The following is a 20,000-nucleotide window of genomic DNA, read 5'->3' as shown; positions in this document are numbered from 1 at the left end:
TATACAGAAAAAAATAGTTTAACCTTGTCTGTTCACTGCTAGTATTATAAATTTGGCCTAATCCAAAATGGCCGCCATTGTGGGTTTCGAATCCCAAAGATAGCTTATCTTCGATACCAATAGGGCTGTAATTGCAAACTGAGTGTCAAATATTATACTTTTGGGGCCAGATAATTCATTTACAATATTTTTTATGCGATTGAGACATGGGCGCAGCCAGATGGGGGGTCAGGGGGGCTGTGCCCCCCCTCCCCAATCAACTGAATTCCGTTGAGTTTTTGGACATATTTTCCACTTTCTCGCTGAAGTGGAGACATACAAATTCTGGCCCCCCTTAATATAATTTTCTAGCTACGCCCATGGACTGAGATGTGTTCAAACCATGGCTCGGACAAGAGCCCTTCATTGAATTATATAATTGAATCAAGTGATACAAGGTCAACTACCTACACAATAATCTAGTCATCTTGAACGTACCGTATATTTTTTTTACTTGAACATGATAACAACGAGTCAATAATGAACAGTTTAATCATCTAGAAACTCTTCATTGTTCGCTCCAGCATTGGTGCATGCGATTCCCTTGCAGTGACCATAAGCCAGTATGCACGACAGTCCGTTCTTGCGACAGGAGCAGGTGTTTTTGTTGCACCTACCATGGCAATTGCATTTGACTAGTTTCAGCAAGGATGCTGGAGCTGCTTCTCTTCGCATACTCACTGGCTTGAGCTTCATATTCTGAAGAAACCATCCCCATTTGGTTGGATCAAGGATATTTCCTAACCAGGTCTGTACCTGGTGGTATACTCGGTAACTGTGATACCTGGCTGCATCACAAGTGGGTGGGAGAGATTCGGGAGGCATATACACTGATCTGGACGCCACCTTCCTACTGAACATGGCTGCTCTTTCAAGGTCAAGGCTATTTCCAGGCTTACAACTGTACAAGACTTCTAGAGAAGCCTGACCATGCTTGGTGATTTCATCATGGCTTTGATTTGGCATCATGAATGCATCAGCATGGCCCTGGAGTAAGTGACATTTGGCCATTGCTTTGACCTTGCCGATGCTGTATGGCCTCGATGTTGTATCACATCCTGTAACGGCATGTAAGAAGAGCAGTGATGCAGTAAGGCTGGAAGGTAGGTGATCTTGTGTCCGGATGTTGATGACCTTGTTGGCTGTCTGCAGGAAGACGGCATGATGTCTGGAACTGAGATGGTGCAACAGCAGGACTAGCAGGTCTGTGTCATCTCCTACAACAGCCACAGATGTCTTCTTAGCTACAGTACATGCTGTTGACACAATGTCATAGTCGGCATCACGAGCACTGTGGTGAAGGTCAACTCCCGCTTTCTCCAGTTCACTGCCAATGAAGTACAGAAACTTTTGTTTGTTCCTGGGGTTTGCAATAAATGCTTTCTTCGTCATGGTAAGCTGCATTTCTGGCTTGAAATCAATTTCTGCTCCGATGGTCTTTGCGCTGGAACGTCTCTGATGTGTTTCATCCTTGGTAGAGGGACCACTTCCATACCCATCAAATATAACGACAGCATGTCTGTAGTGGTGAAGAATATGCCGCACATACAGACTAGACAGGTTGGCATATGTTGTTTGGTTGGGCCATGGAAGCCGTTGCAAAAGGGCACCACCATCAAGAACATACACTACATCATCTGGATACTGAGTTACTAAACAGGATGGTACCTTGTCCACCAGGCTTGCCTGGAGACTGTCTTTGTCTGGCAGACGCATCAAGAGATTTTGGTCGAACAAAGCTGTAGGGTAAGCTGATAACTCGTATGTGAACAAACTTTCTGTATTAACAGTTCTTGTTCCTGCCACAAGAAGTCGCTGGAACAACTGTTTTGGGTCAATCTCCAGGCGTTCTCCTTCAAAATTAATATAAGTTGAGGCAGCAAGTGTAGTGACCTGATCTTTCTTGCAGAACTTGTGTTCTGCTACCGATTTTCCCAGCATAGATTTTAGGAGAGCATGACCAACAAGCTCGGCTTCTTCTACATTCACAGACTTGTTGGCAATAACTCCAGTTGATAGACTACGCAGTACCGTCGAATCCCGGGAAAAAGGTTTTCGTTCACAGAAGTAGTTCAGAATGGTCTGCAAGTCCTTGGCATCATCTGGTCAAGATTGTCTGCTTGGTATTGGATAAATGATTGCGCCACTTGTTCTGGGAGATTATCGCCTTGCAATACAGCAGCATTAGTTCTGTACTTATTTGCTTCTGTGTATGAGGAACAGAAGCCAAGTTTGTTGATCATATCAACCAGATCACGGTGACCATACTTGTGTTCCAGTGCCACCCTGAGACCAACTTGTAGGGGTGGGAGGAATGAGCGTTGACAAGTGGACTGCATAATTGACTGGCCTATTGAGGCGATATGCAGCTTTGCGTTCCTGCTCTTGATAATGCTGCCTAGGAGAGTTCGCAATGAATGAGGTAAGTATGCAACATTTGATTCGACAGAGCCTATGTCTTCTGTTGTAGGATACTCCCCTTTATGATGCTCCATTGACTTTATCTCTGTTCTTATTAATTTCCCAACAATTTCAATGAGTTTGTCCATATCAGAGAGTTCCTTCACTTCACTTGCTCTTTCATGGGCTTCTTGAATGATGAATTTAACATTGGACGTCAGGGTTACGACATTAGGGCATTGTCTGATGGTAGTAATTGATACCCTTGTCCGATAGTGGTTCTCCAGCTCTCGTTTCAGTTGCTTGGGAGTGTAGACTTCCTCTTCATTCATTCCACTCTCTCTGAGCATAACTTAGTGCAATGTAATGGTCTCGTCATCATTCTTTTCCAAAAATTCAATTGCATATTGAATAGCACCAATTTTAGATGTGTTTCTAGGTCGACGACCCACTTTTCTTCTTTTGGTGGAAGAAGTGCACTCTTCAGATGGAAATTCTGGAGGAGCCTCTCCCTTCATGAACAAGTCCTTACAAATGTGATGGTACAGGGCCTCCTCATCTGGCAGATCATTTACCACTGAGAGGCGTGAATAGACCCTCAAAGCCCATTCGTCCTCTCTGATATCACAGTGGCTTAGAATGTTCTCTTGAAACCCTAGTGTCATAACACGGCTGTATCTGTAACTAGCTTTAGAAGGATTTTTCTGTGCTAGACATGTTTCCACAAACAATCCACAGAAGAGGCAGTGAGTTTTGAAATAAAAAATATTTCCCTTAGCTGATCTCAGGTTTGGTTTGATCTCTTCAGATGATACACGCTTTTTGGCAGATTTGATAGTTTTTGGATTTGTATGCCTACTTCTACATACTTTGTGAACAAAGATATCATGGTTTTCGTCATAAACCAAATCAGGTACATCTAAACTTCTTTGTTTGTTTGCTTTGTTAATGCCAGTACACCCTTTCTCTGTCAATTGGGCATAATCATCCGGCCTGTCCAAGTTAATAAGTTCTTTACAGATAACACATGCCATGTCTGCTTAACTAATCTCCTCCACCATAAATATACTGTTATGCCATGCACAAGCTATCTGTGAAAATGAAGAGAAAGCCATTACCAATCTAGAAAAATGTCATAACAGTAAATACATGCTGTGACTTACAAATAAGACAGAATAGTGGAAAATATAACCATTATATCGGACACATTTGAGTACACATGCGATTATCTGCAAATCGGTCACATACAGATGAAAGATACCACTGTAAATGAACTCCTCCACCTAAAAAACATAAGATTAATTACTTTGTACTTACAATCAAAGTAGTTTGGAAGATACGCGTTTTTTGGCAATCGGTACCCACAGCGGCGGCCATTTTGGATTTTGGCAAATTTAGGGTACTAGCAGTGAGCAGACAAGGGTAAACTATTTTTTCTGAATAGTAGACCTAATTTACTACCGAAATCAGTTGAGAAACAAAATAAAGCAATTTTGTCCAACCTCAGTCATTCGCTTACTGGACTATTTGCCTTTGCGCCCTGCATTTATTCATTTCTCTCATACCTACTTATTACGTTCTCGTGCCTTCCGAGCGGGGCGCCCTCACCCCACTCCCATCACCACCACATACTTCTAACAGCCACTGGTCAGTACTTTAAACTAGACAGGTGGACCTAAGCCTACACCAAACGAACAGAAAAAAACTAATTGAACTTCCATCAATCCCGCTCAACATTGCCATCATAGAACATTAGATCTCTCTGAAACTCACGTCCTCCTTGACAAACAACATTGCGTCGCTAGATCAAAAGAAGGAGACCAACGTGAATAAAGTCAGAGAAGTTAGAAAAAACGTATCAAGGGGCAGGGAAGTGAGGCAAAAGTTGAAGCTTCGCACCTTACTGGATTAACAATCGAATCATATGAAAAGAAAGATAGTAATGGTACAGGAAGATTGGGCGTTCAATTGGCTGATAGCACTACCAATCAGGGCAAAGGGATTCAACCTAACCAAAAGATAATTCATGGATGCCATTGCCTTGAGGTATGGATGGCTATTGAATGGGCTACCAAACAGACGTTCCTGTGGTACACATTTTGATCCAGACCATACGATGATAAACAAGCAGGATGGATTCATCTACATGAGACATGACGAGATAAGGGATCTCATTGCCCAAATGCTTCGGGAAGTGTGCAAAGATGTGATCATCGAACCAACACTACTCCCACTAAGAGGGGAGAACTTCAAGTACCGCATCTCCAACACATCAGATGAAGCAGGAGTGGATGTCAGCGCAAGAGGTTTCTAGACACAGGGACATTTGACCTTTTTTGACACACGAATACTTAATCCAATGGCTCCCTGTTACAATAATTTAACTGTTGAAGAATTCTACTCTCGAAATGAGAATGAGAAAATCAGGATGTAGGAGTAGCGTGCACAGAATATGGACCAGGGCTCATTCACTCCGATAACCTTCACGACTTCAAGCGGGATGGGTCCAAGGGAGTAAAAAAAAACAAAAAAAAAAAAAAAAGAGCAGTATTATGACGTGGATGACATGTAGACTGTCATTCTCACTCTTAAAATCAGCTCTCCTATGCCTGAGAGGCATCAGGTCCCCACCTCCTAAATCAGCATACATATAAAATTTCAATTTTGAGTAGACTGTAGTAGAAAATAGGATAAATAAACTTCTTTATTATGCTTCATTAAAGTTGAATAATATAAGACATAAAAGTGAAGTCGACCACAGTCATTGGCGTTTGAAAGAAAAAAAGTAGTAGAAGTAGTAGTAGTAGTAGTAGTAGTAGTAGTAGTAGTAGTAGTAGTAGTAGTAGTAGTAGTAGTAGTAGTAGTAGTAGTAGTAGTAATAGTAGTGATAGTAGTAGTAGTAGTAGTAGTAGTAGTAGTAGTAGTAGTAGTAGTAGTAGTAGTAGTAGTAGTAGTAGTAGTAGTAGTAGTCTCTCGATATTATAGTGTTAGGGACGGTTTTATCTAGGCCTCATGTGAAATTGAAAAGTGTGGGTACTCTGAAAGTTATGGAAATATGAAAATACACAATTATTTTCTGAGAACAGTTTCGGATGTGTCAGCAGGCAGAATAAGTTAAGGATAGTAGGGCACTTGGTGCCACACATCAAGTCCTACGCACGTACTACGTACAAGCGGTGCGTTCTACCACCGACTACGCAGACCCGGCTCTCCTTACTGTGGACGTGGATAAACTCCAGAGGCTTGAGGCATGCCAAAATGAAGCGGCTGGAGTCATCCTGGGAGCACAACGGTTGTATAAAATTCTCAACCTCCAGCAGGAAGCCTCGACTCCTCCTCTCCAACTCAGGATCAGAATGCTCGGGGCGGACTTTGTTGCCAGAGCACTCCATCCCTGCAACTTGACAGGTCTAGGTCGGGCCATCTACACCTCACTTGTACGCGCAGACACACTGCAACGCCCCAACACTTGGCTCTCACACGTGGTCAAGCTCCTGTATTCCTTCCAACTGCGGCAACCTCTCCTCGAGAAGGGCATACCAAAATCCCTCCCGGACTTCAAATGCCTGCCGCCGTGGGCACCGTCTCCCTTGACCTTTGAATTTACATCACTCCCGGGGATAAAAAGCGCATGCCACTTAGACAGAGCGCGCGTCTCGGCAAGCAACGGCATCCGGGCACTGACGCGACCTAGTCATACCGTATATTTTACAGATGGCTCTGTAGAACAAAACAACCCACACACGGCCGGAGCTGCCTTTGTCACTGATGAATACATCTTCGGCAGGTGAGTCAGCGACTCCTCGTCCTCTCTTCAAGCCGAGGCCGTGGCGATGCAGGGGCCCCAAGAACACGCCCTTGTATCCCACTTCAATTCCGTGGTCATCCACACCGACTCTCTGAACCTGATATGCTGCTTACAACAGGCAGAACCCGAAGATAATGTCCACCTCCTCACCAATATCATTGCGCTACTGCACAAATTACACCGTGCTGGACGGAATATCATCATCAGCTGGATGCCAAGTCACGTCGGTGTGCATGAAAACGACCTTGTAGACGCAGCAGCTGCCGCAGCCCGCAAGCGCGCCAGTGTCGATGTCCAGGTCCCTCCCAGCAAGAAACAGCTCCAACTTAGAACTAGGGCATTAGCACGCACGCAGTGGCACCTCCAACACAGTCTGGAGGCACAGATTTCCCAACGAGCGGTGCGGTACAAAAAGGTGACAACATATGAACCTCTAGTCCTCCCCTGCTCCACTCCCAGAAGGATAGAAAAGCTGCTCTTCAGGCTACGTCTCGAGGATCGTTGCTTCTGGCAACTTAATCCCCAGAGCACCATGGAAGACCGCCGGTGCAGCCACTGCCGTGCAGAAAATGCCGACCTTCTCCACTACCTGAGCGATTGCCCCGCCACCTCTTTCCTCAGACGGGGACCACCGGCTCCCCCTGAAGGTCTTGTGAGTCGCCTCTGCCGCCTCCAAAGCCCCTATGATCTCCGTCAGCTACTAGAGCGTCCGCCACTGCTCTAACAGCTGCAGCCTCTCTTTTCTACTGCCCACTATCCCCCTCTGAATAGCTACACTATTCCACCTCCTCTCCACAAGGTGTGTCTTACATAAACACCACTGCACGGGCTCAAACAAAGCCCGTGGGGGTGATACTTCACCCCCCCCAAAAAAAAAAAAAAAAAAAAAAAAAAAGTAAGACCACCACCCCATCCCACCCTCTCGAAGCACAAAGCCACAAGGGTGTGTGAGCATATCAGGTATGGTATTGTAATTCTTTAAAAATATCGACACTTAAAACAGAGATCTTAAGATATTTTATGATATCTTAAGCAGCTTAATCACCTTTCTTTTTATTTGATTATTTATTTTCTTGTTTTAACTATTCTTTTTTCGACTTTTTATATTTTTTAAATATCAACGCATAAAGCAGGAATACATACAATTATGCTCGACATCTTATCCACAGCACCACAAACCTGGGTGCTTTGATTCATGAATTATATCTACTTACCTATTTCTCTCCCTGCTTATAGCTCCTTCGTATCGATCTTATGCTCTAGGCCTGGCTCTTACAATCGCAACCTCTCCGTATCCCTCCTCTTGCTCACTTTCTGTCTACCTCGCTATCTCTCTCTTTCTCTCTCTCTCTCTCTCTCTCTCTCTATATATATATATATATATATATATATATATATATATATATATATATATATATATATATATATATCATTCTCTCTCTCTTCCTATTGCTCTGTCCCTCTCTTTCTGTCTATAAAATACTTTGAAGGGTCATAAGTTCACACAGGTCCTAAAAAATAGGCATTTACACAAGCTCGACATTTAGGTATACTTAATGGATAATTGCATACATAGATATAAGTAAAAATATGTAGAAAACCACAGATGATACATATTGTTAGTGAACAGGGGATTGACAATCGTTAACCATATTGGTTTATTTGTTTTATTTGTTTATATGTTTGCTTGCGAGTTTTTGTTTGAAAGCAGTTCTATTAATTTAACCTGCCGCCACTTTCATGAACAAGTGAGGTGAAACAACGTGGATGTGCATAGGCCCATGGTACCATGCATATTTTATGACTCATAGTAAAAGTTTGTCCCCTTTTCCCTCTTCCCCTCCCTTCCTACTTTTTCTGACAGACCCATAGATCCTCCACTAACCGCTACCTGTCAATCAGCTACCCCTAACTCGCCCTCTGTCTCCCCTACCTCAATCTCTACCTCTCCCTTCCTCTCCCCTCTTTTTTCTGCCTTTCTCCTCCTCTTGCTCTCTCTCTCTCTCTCTCTCTCTCTCTCTCTCTCTCTCTCTCTCTCTCTCTCTCTCTCTCTCTCTCTCTCTCTCTCTCTCTCTCTCTCTCCAAACTTCTCCTTTTCCATCTTTCTGCCTTCCCTGCCCCGCTCCCTGTCCCTCTCTTTCTCCCTCCTTTCTCTCTTTTTTCGTCCATCTGTCTCCCTCTCTATTTCCTTCTCTCGATTTCTCTTCATCTACCTCTCTCCTTCTTTCTTTTTTTCTCTCTACAAACACTCCCCGTCTCCCCTATCTCGCCCCCCTTTTTTCCCTCTCGCTCTGTCTCTTACTTTCCCCTCTCCTCCTCTTACTCCCCTCCTGATCCATCCCCCTTCTCCTCCTCCCGTCCTCTTCCTCCTCCTCTCTGTCGTAGTCCTTTCCATAGCACTTCTCTCCTCCTGCTTTCTTTAAAAAAGTATCCATCATACCCACCCTCGGAACTCCCCACGCTCTGGCTCTCTACCTCTAGCTGCTTCACTCATAATATATGTGCAACTTCAACCCCTGGCAAACCAGGGAATGAACAGAAAATGTCAATTGTAAGGAGTTATAATCTCACAGTGGCGGTTAGCATCGACAATTTAAGGGACCCAAGGACTAGAAATCCCACCCTAGATGGTCTGCAATACATGCTTCGTTTGCGCGTCTGCTCATCAAAATTGCAGATAATCCACATGCGTCAAAAGTGGCAAAAGGTACACGAGCTGCAGAAGAGGAGGGAAATACAAAAATCGGAGGGAGCAACAAGTTCCGGAGGCGAGGAGCGGTCAACTGGGAGAAGATGTGGAGACTGTGGAGGAAGGGAGTGATGTGATGTAGATGAATGTGGGTGGTGGTCTAATGAGTAAGGGAGACTCAGAAGAGGAAAGCGATCCCACGATATCGAGGCCGGAGGACGAAAACCCACGTCATCAAGAATAGCAGGGCTAGAGGGGGGAGGGCAGGCTCTGGCAAATATGGCAACAGCCTATGGTTGAGGAGTGGGTGGACGACGCCTACAGCAGAAGACTTGCCTTCTACCTAGAAAACCTCGTCACCCCGCCTAAATACAATGCAACCAAAGACCTCATAGAGGAGATGACCTGTCTCATAAGAGTATCCGTATATAAACTCATCTCCCTATGCTCCGCGAGTATTCAAAACGCAGCTGTCCTTCCAAACCTTACATGTCAGAGGACTAACAGAAAAACAAAGCACTCGAAGAATGTCTAGGCATTGTAACGGAGGATGGAGCAGTGAAAGAAAGGAGAAGTGGAGCAACTAATGATGGAAGCAGAGGCCATTTAAGATAGACTCCACAATGGCATCTACAGAAAGAAGCGACCAGAAGACAGAGCCAGAAATTTGGCAAACAAGATGAGGCAGGGGAAGATTAAGACTGCTATAAGGTCGCTCACAGGGGAGGATGAAGACCCAGGAGTTATACCCTTAAACGAGGAAATGCTGAAGATCCTGAAAGAAAAACATCTAAAGACAAGACCAGCAAATTTGGACACTTAATTCAATGGTAACTCTCTCCCACCCCACGAAGTGATCTTTGAGCGCATCACAAGAGAAAGTATCTGGAGCCATGCTCTACACACCCAGGGAGCGGCAGGACCATCGGGCTTAGATTCGTCTGGATGGAAATGTATCCTCAACACCAGCCTATTTGGGACAACAGCAGGGGGACTGCGGGATGCCATCGCTGGTTTTGCGAGGAAAATGGCTACTGATAACTGTCAGTATCTTGAGGCATACACAATGTACAGAGTTATCCCACTAGACAAGAAGTCTGTTGTCCAATTGGTATAGGTGAGGTGCTGAGAAGAATAATAGGGAAATTTATGAAGGAGGTCGTGAAGGACGAGGTGCGAGAAGCGGCAGGCAACTTTCAAGTGTGAGCGGGGCAACAGGCAGGATGCGAGGCGGCAATTCAGGCCATGAGGATATTTGAGGAACCAGACTGCAAAGCAGTCTTATCAGTTGATGTATCCAACGCTTTCAACAGCATAGAGAGGCTAGTATACACATCAAAATCAAATGCCTAGTTTTGGCCAAATATGTGGAAAACACATACAGAGAGCCAGCAAAGCTATTCGTCACCAACAGAGTTGAGGAGAAAGGGACAAAAGTGGAGATTATCCAATCATCGGAAAGTGCCACTCAGGGAGACCTGGTGGCCATGGCTATGTACGCTCTTGGTCTTGTGCACCTGTAGTAGAGGATACAACACAAAGACACCAGAGTTAAACATGTAGCATATCCAGATGATCTCACGGGGGTAGGTAAAGTAGCGGATGTAAGAAAGTGGTGAGATCTGGTGCAGACACACGGTCCAGACTTGGGTTATACCCCGAATGCAAAGAAATCTGTCCTCATAGCTAAGCCAGATTACTTTGACGAAGTCAAAAATCTCTTTAAAGATAGTGAAGTGTAGGTTACTAAAGAGTAGAAAAGACATCTCGGTGCAGTGATCGGTTCTGAATCCTTTAAAAAACAATATATCAAATAAAGATTTAACGAGTGGGTGGCGGAAGTTAGGCTACTAGCCAACTTTGCAAAGAATGAGCCGCAGGCGGCATATGCCAGATTCATATTTGGGGTTAAACACAAGTGGAATTACATCTTAAGGACGGTACCGAACATCACCGAATTATTAAGTCCTCTTTAAGAAACTATCAGAAGTGAGCTAATTCCGGCCATCACCAACGGACGGATATCAAACAAACAGAAAAGAAAACTAATTGAACTTCCACCAAGGACGGGAGGGTGTAGTGGGAGCATGCCAATTGTATTATATTTGTAATACATTTGATACGCATCTCAAACCCGCTAAACCTTGCCAACATAAAACACCAAAACTCTCAGAAATTTGCGTCCTCCTTGACAAATAACATCGTGTCACAAAATTAACAGAAGGAGACTAACGTTGAGGAAATGAAATATATTAGAAGAAACATATCAAGGGGCAGAGAAGTTAGGCAGAAGGAGGTTCGCATCCTATCACATCAGCTATCGAATCATATAAAAAGAAAGATAGCAGTTGCACAGGAAGATGGGGCGTCCAATTGGCTGACAGCACTATCAATCAGGGCAAAGGGGTTCAACCTAAACAAAAGAGAATTCACGGATTCCATTGCCTTGAGGTATGGATGATAATTGGAGAGGCTGCCTAATAGATGTTCCTGTGGTACACAACTTGATCAAAAAAATGCGATGATATGCAAGCAGGGTGGATTCATCTAAATGAGACGTGACGAGATAAGGCATCTCACTGTCCAAATACCTCGGGAGGTGTGCAAGGATGTGAACATCGAACCAACATGACTCCCGCTAGGAAAGGAGAACTTCAGGCACCACACGTCCAACACATTAAATGAAGCACGAGTAGATGTCAGTGCTAGAGGCTTCTGGACACAGAGACAGCTGGCTTTCTTTGACATGCAAATATTTGATCCAATGGCCCCTGTTACAATAATCTAACCACTGAGGCGTCCCACTCCCGCAACGAATATGAGAAAATCAGGATGTACGAGTAGCGTATACAGAATGTGGACCTGGGCTTACTCACTCCGATAACCTTTACGACTTCAGGCGGGATGGGTCCAAGGGCAAAGGCATTCTACGCTCGCCTGGCAGAAGAATGACAGAAAAGAAACAACAACCAAAGAGCAGCATTGTATCGTGGATGAGATGCAGACTGTCTTCTCACTCTTAAGATCAGCCCTCGTATGCCTGAGAGGTACCAGGTTCCCACTCTTTAAATCAATACATATACAAAACCTCGATTTTGAGCAGACTGTAATAGAAAGTAGGATAAATGAGCTTCTGTATTAGGCTTCCTAAAAGTAAAATAATACAAAATATATAAGTGTAGTCGACCACAGTCCCTGACGAGAGGGGCCAATGAACTGTGTGTTTGAGAGACAGATCCTGACTGCTTTCATCACTGAGTTCCGCGAGGATGGAGGTCGTTTAAAAATAGTAGTAATAGTGATAGCAGTAGTAGTAATAGAAATAATAGTAGTAGATAACCTACACGATTTCAGGCGGGATGGGACCAAGAGCAAAGGCATTCTGTGATTGTCTGGCAGAGGTGATGGCAGAAAAGAAACAACAACATAAGAAGTACCAGGTCCCTACCCCTTAAATCAGCGCACACAACAAATCCTAGATTTTGAACAAATTCTATCAGAAAGTAGGAGAAACGAACTTTTGTATTAGGTTTCATTAAAATTGAGTAATATGAAATAGAAAAAAATAGTCGACCACAGTCATTGACGAGAACTGGGCCAATGAACTGTGTTTGTGGCAGACAAATCTTGACTACTTTCACTAAACAGTTCCACGAAGATGGAGGTCGATTAAAAAAGTAGTTGTAGTAGTAGTAGTAGTAGTAGTAGTAGTAGTAGTAGTAGTAGTAGTAGTAGTAGTAGTAGTAGTAGTAGTAGTAGTAGTAGTAGTAGTAGTAGTAGCAACAGTAGCACTTTCAGCCGCATCTCGAATTAAAGTGTTCCCGAGCCGTCACCCCAAGATTTAGAATACTGTAGCCGTGGTTGGCTGGAAATTGAGGGGATGCGGTTGGAAAACAGTGCACTCGGGTGGCACTCCTGACATAGGATCATTAAGTGCCTCGCATCAGTTACCTGCGTAGTCTACATCTGTATCAGAAAAAATTATCAACTAAGACGAGTTCAAAATAAGAGTATTTAGCATAGTTTGGAATGTTTATGATATATTACAAAATAACACTGCTTTTGCAGATACTTGGTGGCTACAAGGACGATCTCTGCAGGACAACTATTACTTCAGGAGAGCCCCCTTGTCGTAGGGCCCCCTGCCACTTCTCACCTTGTCTGTCTCGGCTGCCACGACCTTCTAGATGGAAAATGGCAGGAGCCACCCTTCCGATGTGTTGGTTGCTCGTGGCCTTTGTGCTCTATCTGCTCCAAGGGCGTAGCCAGCAATTTGCACAGCGCAGTCGAATGCCAGGTACTGTCGCAAGATACCAAGCGAATAGGAGTGCCGTTGAGGAAAGGCGAAACCCCGCGGTATGACACTGTCCTTGTCCTACGTTGTCTTCTTTTCAATCTCTCCAATCCCGATGCCTGGAGGTGCATCCTGGACTTAGAGAGTCACACGCAGAAGCGGATTGAAGAGCAGGAACCTCACCAGGTGGCCGTAGTCCGATATCTAACTGAGGTGTGTAAAGTAAAGGAGGGGGAAGCGGACGGACAGGAGGTGGGGGTAGAGATGGTCCATCGCGTGCGTGGCGCGATACTGGCTAATGCCATCAAGACGCGCGGGCCTGAAGGCACGACCCTTCGTGGCCTATATCCGACCATCAGTAGGCTCAACCACTCCTGCGTCGGCAATGTCACTCTCCGCTCGGACAAGAACGGAACGATCTTTGTGCACGCCGCAGTCCCTATCGACAAGGACGAACCACTCCTGTTCAGCTACGAGCCCAGTATGGCACCACTATGGGAGAGGCAGGCAAACCTCAAGGATGTGTACTGTTTCAGCTGCTCTTGCAGACGATGTTCCGATGTCACAGAGTTGGGCACCCACTTTTCTTCACTGCGGTGTCCTGATTGTCGCCAGTCTTTCCTCGAGGCTCAAGGTCCTTTGTCAATCGAACATTCTTGGATTTGCCCAACCTGTAATACCAGCAGAAGTACAGCCGACCTTAAAGAATTCTCCGAAGAATGGCTCGCAAAGTATTCAAGTATACAAGGAAGTTTAAAGCAAATTTCCTTCGTTGTAGAGAAAACCAGGGAGGTTTTCCACCCTGAGAGCCACGTATACCTTCACGTGGTTCAAAATGCCCTACGGTCATTGGCCTCGAATCGCAAATCGGACGCACTTCAGATGAAAAAGAAATTGTGGACAGTTGTGTTGGACCTGATTAACGTCTTAGAGCCTGGATGTACCAGAAGAAGAGGTAAGGAAGTTATGTGGTAGCCTAAGGCACTTACTATTTAGCATTATAGAGACTTTTGGTATCCTTGGTAATGCACTTGTATATTTTATAATGAACTAGAAATATTTACGATTACATATCTAGTCTATTAATCATTCCCGACAGGCATCATTCTGTACGAGGTTGGCAGCATAACGGTAGCTGCAGCTTTGGCGGAGAAAAAGGCAGGAGGAACATTAGATCATCTCCAATTTCGAAACCATCTTCTGCAGGCACTTGATCTTCAGAGGGAAGCTGTGCAGATACTTACTCTTGAGCCTCCTGAGTCTCTAGAGGCCCACTGGCAATTACGCGCGCTGGATGAAGTAAAGAAAATTGATAAATATCTAGAAAAACTCAAAGATTAAGATCGTGATGTTGTCTGTAAAATAAAAATAATAAGTGAATATATAAATAAAATTATAAATATTCAGCCGACACAGTTTCATTGAAATAATCAGTGCTCCTACGCTTTATTTATCATATGAATATATATATATATATATATATATATATATATATATACATACAGTATATATATACATATATATATATATATTTATGTATGCATGTATGTATATATTTTATGTATACATATATATATGTATATGTATATGTATGTATATATATGTATGTATGTATATATATATATATATATATATATATATATACATTTGTGCAAAAAGATCACAAAACCAAAAAATTGCGGAAAACATGGAATACATGGAATACTAAAGTTGTAGTTAATAGTCCATATACTTTTAGGAAGTTGATTATTAAAAATTCACCTAGTGTCTCAAGTGGCTCCATATAGGGATCCGTTGCAGAGATTGTAAAAAGTATTACCTTGGGAAAAACAGGCAAGGAACTCTCAACGAGGATTAAACAACAAAAATACAGTGTAGAAAAGCACAAGAATCTAGTGCGCTCTTTGTTCACAGGATTCTGTATATACAGCCACTTGAGACACTAGGTGAATTTTTGATAATCAACTTCTTAAAAGTATATGGATCAACTACAACTTTGATATTCCACGTTTTCAGCAATTTTTTGGATCACGTAGTTTTGTAATTTTTTGCACACACACACACACACACACACACACACACACACACACACACACACACACACACACACACACACACACACACACACACACACACACACGACTCGGTGGCGCAGTTGATAGAGCGATGAACTACTAACATGGTGGTGCATGGTGGTGCGCGTAGTGCTTGGTTCGAATCCTGCCCAGGGCCGAAATTATTTCGGTACAGCTGCGCTTCGGGTCGTTACTCTGACTCTCGTGTGCGGGGAATTGTGTGTGTGTGTGTGTGTGTGTGTGTGTGTGTGTAAGGTCATAGCATTACCCATAGATCGGACCTACGAGCTCTGAGCTCTCTTCCAGGTGGGAAATAGCTGTCGATCACGAGTCCAACACGTGATCCAAAGACCAAGTGAATACACACACACACACACACACACACACACGCACGCACGCACACACTCACACACACACACACACACACACACACACACACACACACACACACACACACACACACACACACACACACACACACACGTCGGTCGAAGTGACAGCGAAGTTTGGAACTCCAGGAAAAATTCAAGTTTCATCGATCTCAACAACGAGGGAGTACCCTTGTTGTATTGGTAGGGAAGGGGAAAGCTCGTAGTGTAGTGGGAAGGTGAAGAAAAAGGAGAGAGGTATTACTGAAGAAAATGGAAGGAAAATGAGGAAGGGGACGAACGGGCCCCGGACGTTAAAAGGGGTGTAAATAAAAGGAGTGCAGAACACACAGACGAGGTAGAACAGGGGAGCAGAGCTGTCAAAAGCAGAAATATAGATAATAGCAGCTCAACAGAAAGAGAAGATAACTGCTTTTATGGATTTAATGAGGGAGGAGGTGACATCACCCGACTAGTAAATCTAGAGGAGAAACTAAAAAAAATTAACGAAGCATGACAGGTTAGGTTTAACCAATTAACACTAGTTACAGAAAGAGTTGATAAACTGGAAGAACTAAAAAAGGAGAATCAAAACCTAACTAAAGAAATAGAAGAATAAAAAGACAGTTAAACGAAGTAAAAGATGAGAATGAGGAATTAGAAAATGATAATAAAGAGAATAAAGAGCCCATAGCAAAAGAGGCAAAAGAGGCACAGGGTTGGAGAAAAATCCAAGAGAACAACAAAATTGTATTTAGATATATAGTGACACAACAGATGCAAGAACAAACTAAGGGCATAATCCAAATAGGACTACACGAGTAAAAGAGAAGTAAAAGGTAAACAAGATATTAGAAGTAGTTCAAGAGGATGAACAAGAACCAGGGAAAGAAATTGAAGAAATGTATAGAACAGGGAAATACAATACAGATAACACCAGACCAATTAAGGTTAAATCCAGGTCACAAACGACAGCAGAGAATATCTTAGCAAAAACATGGAAACTAGCAAACAGTGATTAATATAAACAGGTATGGATAAAAAGAGAAGTGAATAAAGAGGGAAGAGAGGATGAGAAAACAAAAAGAATAGAATCTAAGGAAAAAAACGAGAAAAGAACAGAGTCAGACAAAGAGAAATTCTATTGGAGAGTAGTGGATATGAAAGTGAGGAAATGGTTCATAGCAGAGAAAAAAAGGAAGGGAAACAGAAAACACGATGGAAGTAGCAGAAAATTAAAAGTGTTTTACACATATAAAGATGGCTTAATAACAGGCTTGAACGAAATGAATGATTACCTGAAGGAAAAAGAACCGGGCATAATGGGAATTGTAGAGACAAAATTGAAAAGTCCACTGCCACCCAATAGTGTAGGACATATTTCATATAATTATTGGATGAGAAACAGAGAAGTAAAACAAGGGGGTGGAGTTATGTTCCTGACTAAGAAGGATATAAATGTGAGGAATGTCAAATATGGAAAGAATGGAGTAGAGAGGATTATGATGGAAGTGGAGGACAGGGATGGGAAGAGCAGGAAGTTTGTAGTAAATTATGTGCCTCCTAAAACGGCTTCGTGGGAAGAGAGAGAGCACAAAAATATGTTAGAAGACACAAGGATAACACGAAATAAGATAATGGAAGATAGAGGAAGGATAGTTATAATGAGTGACTTTAATTGTAAAGAAATCTGCCGGGAAGAGATGACAGTGAATGTTGGAGACGGCCTAAGGGGAAATGTACTACTTGATATGATTATAGAACATACAATGACACAATGGATACAAGAGAATACTAGATATAGAAATGAGGAAGAACCATCGAGACTGGACCTAATAATCACATACGAACCTGAAATAGTGGAAAAGATTGAATATAAGACACCAATAAGTAAAAGTGACCACATATTGGTTGAACTGGAACTAATTGAGGAAAAATACATGGAAAAAACGATCAATATAGAAAGGGAAGATTAATGTATGGATTTTTTTTTTCTTTTTTTTTTTTTTTTTGACTTCTCTTAAATGTCTTTTAGGGGCTCCTGATGTCAAGTGGTATGAAAGGCGACGTCATGCCAATATTGGTTGAGGGGAGGGCTTTACAGTTCCCTCGTGCACAAGTCCACCTATAGATGACATGTGATTTCTGAAGTTCCTTTCTCTATTGGTGGGGGCTGTTGTTAAGGAGGTACTTGGTCATCTCTGTCTTATAATAGATCACAAAGTTAATTATTTTCTCTGGGTTGATTGGTTTAATGTTCCTCTCTACAATCTGTTTCATTATACGTTCATCTTCTTTACAGGATGATGAGAATGTAGATTTATAATATATATTATTCATGTTTTCTATATTTTGATTATTTTCATTATCTTTGTACCAGCCGCTCATTATTTTCTTGATCTGGAGGTTAATATATTTCTCATTGAAACCATTAAAGATTAGTAATTGGTTGGAGCGCTCGATTTTATTATGTACTTGTTTCCATGCGCTACTGTGTGTATTTACCTAGTTATATTATACGGACAGGGGAGTTATGCTCGTGGTGACCCTTTTTTTTTTTGTTTTTTTTTTTTTATTTTTTTTTTTTTTTTTTTTTTTTTTTTTTTTTTTTTTTTTTTTTTATCATGCAGGATCAAGTTTGTTCCTAAATTCTTGTATTGTGTTTGCACACACTATCTTCATCCAATTTGTTCCATATATCTATCACTCTGTGTGGGAAGCTGTTCTTTTTCAGGTCTCATCTGTAGTTATCCTTTTTGAGTTTTATTGCATGTCCTCTTGTTTTCCTCTGTCCCGCTTTAATAAGTCCTCTCTATCAAGGTATTCTTTTCCTTTCATAATTCTGTAGATGGTTAGTAAGTCCCCTCGTTCTCCTCTTTGCTCTAGGGTTGGCAATTCCAGTTCGACCAGTCTTTGTTCATATGTCAGGTTTGCAAGTGCTCGGACCAACTTTATCGTTACTCTCTGAATTCTTTCTAATTTTCTTATATTCTTTTTTTGTACTTGGTGACCATATCAGCGCTGTATATTCCAGTTTTGGCCTTATTAGTGTTTGTAATATTTTCTTGATAATTTCCTTATCCAGGTATTTGAAGACCACTTTTATTGATCTCAACAAATTGTACACTTCTCCGACTATTTTATTTATATGTTTATCTGGCGACATGTTTTTGGTGATGATTACTCCTATGTCTCTTTCAGAATTCATTTTCTTTACTTCTTTTCCATCAATTTTATACTGTCCTGTTATTCTCTTCTTGCTTTTTTTTCAAGTTCAATCGCACTGCACTTCTTGATATTGAGTTCTACCTCCCATCTTTTGCTTCACTCTGAGACTTTGTTCAGATCCCTCTGCAATGAGTCACAGTCTATTTCGGAGTTTATTCTCTTTAATAATTTTGCGTCATTCGCAAAGCAGTTCATGTAACTTTCAATGCCTTCGTCCGTGTCATTTACATATATAGCAAACATTATCGGAGCCACTAGTCATTTCTTCCCACTTTGAATATTTGTCTCTGAGCACCACTCTCATTTTTCTTCCATGTAGGAAATCCTCCATCCAATTCAATAGTTTTCCATATATACCTCCTATTGTTTCCAGTTTATATAGTAATTTTCTGTGTGGTACTTTATCAAATGCCTTTTGCAGGCCCAGGAATGCACAGTCTGTCCAGCCATCCCTTTCTTGCAATATATCTATCAATCTTGAATAGAAGCAAATTAAAGTATTGGTACATGATCTTCCTTGTCTGAATCCAAATTGCCTCGGGTTCAGTATATTATTCTCCTCCAGATATTTTGTCCATCTATCTTTGATGATTTTCTCCCAAATTTTAACTATTGTACTCGTTAGGGACACCGGTTTATAATTTGTTAGGTCTTCCTTGTTTCCCCTTTTATATATATCGGCACTATATTGGTATTTTCCAGTCTCCTGGTAGTTTTCCTTCTTTGAGTGAGCATTCAATTATTTTCTATATTTTTTTCTGTTAGTTCGTATATACATTCCTTCAGTATCCAGTTTGCAACTCCGTCTGGGCCATGTGATTTGTTAACGTGAAACTTTAGTATTTGATTCCTTATTTCATTCTGAGTAATGTTTAATTCCTTCAATGGAGGAAATCTTACTCTAATTCTTTGATCACAGATTTGTAGATTTTTTCCTCTTTGTGAGTACAGATTTGAAATGCTTGTTCATAACATCTGCCATTTTTATATCCTCTGTGTATTCTCTATTACCTTGGCGTAATTTGTGTATTTCCTTTTTATTTTTTAGCTTGCCGTTCATAATTTCTCTTTTCTTCTCTATGCAATTTTACATATTAAT

The 20,000-nt window shown here is 42.1% G+C and overlaps 1 protein-coding gene across 4 annotated transcripts in view; it reads left to right on the top strand.

Annotated features, from left to right (window-relative positions):
* The window catches only part of LOC143039365 (SET domain-containing protein SmydA-8-like), a 46,837-nt gene extending 32,201 nt beyond the window's left edge, over window positions 1-14,636 (top strand). For all 4 annotated transcript variants that reach the window (XM_076209269.1, XM_076209267.1, XM_076209266.1 and 1 more), the window contains exons 3-4: window positions 13,005-14,185; window positions 14,330-14,636. In XM_076209269.1, the coding sequence (XP_076065384.1) occupies window positions 13,005-14,185; window positions 14,330-14,571 (1,423 nt within the window). In that variant the 3' untranslated portion in view covers window positions 14,572-14,636. The remainder of the gene's footprint in view (window positions 1-13,004; window positions 14,186-14,329) is intronic.
* The last annotated feature ends 5,364 nt before the right edge of the window (window positions 14,637-20,000 follow it).

Source organism: Oratosquilla oratoria, chromosome 26, assembly GCF_046742065.1.
Source record: "Oratosquilla oratoria isolate Oo_2021 chromosome 26, ASM4674206v1, whole genome shotgun sequence".
Taxonomy (NCBI): Eukaryota; Metazoa; Arthropoda; class Malacostraca; order Stomatopoda; family Squillidae; genus Oratosquilla; species Oratosquilla oratoria.
This window is presented reverse-complemented; position numbering and strand designations above follow the sequence as displayed.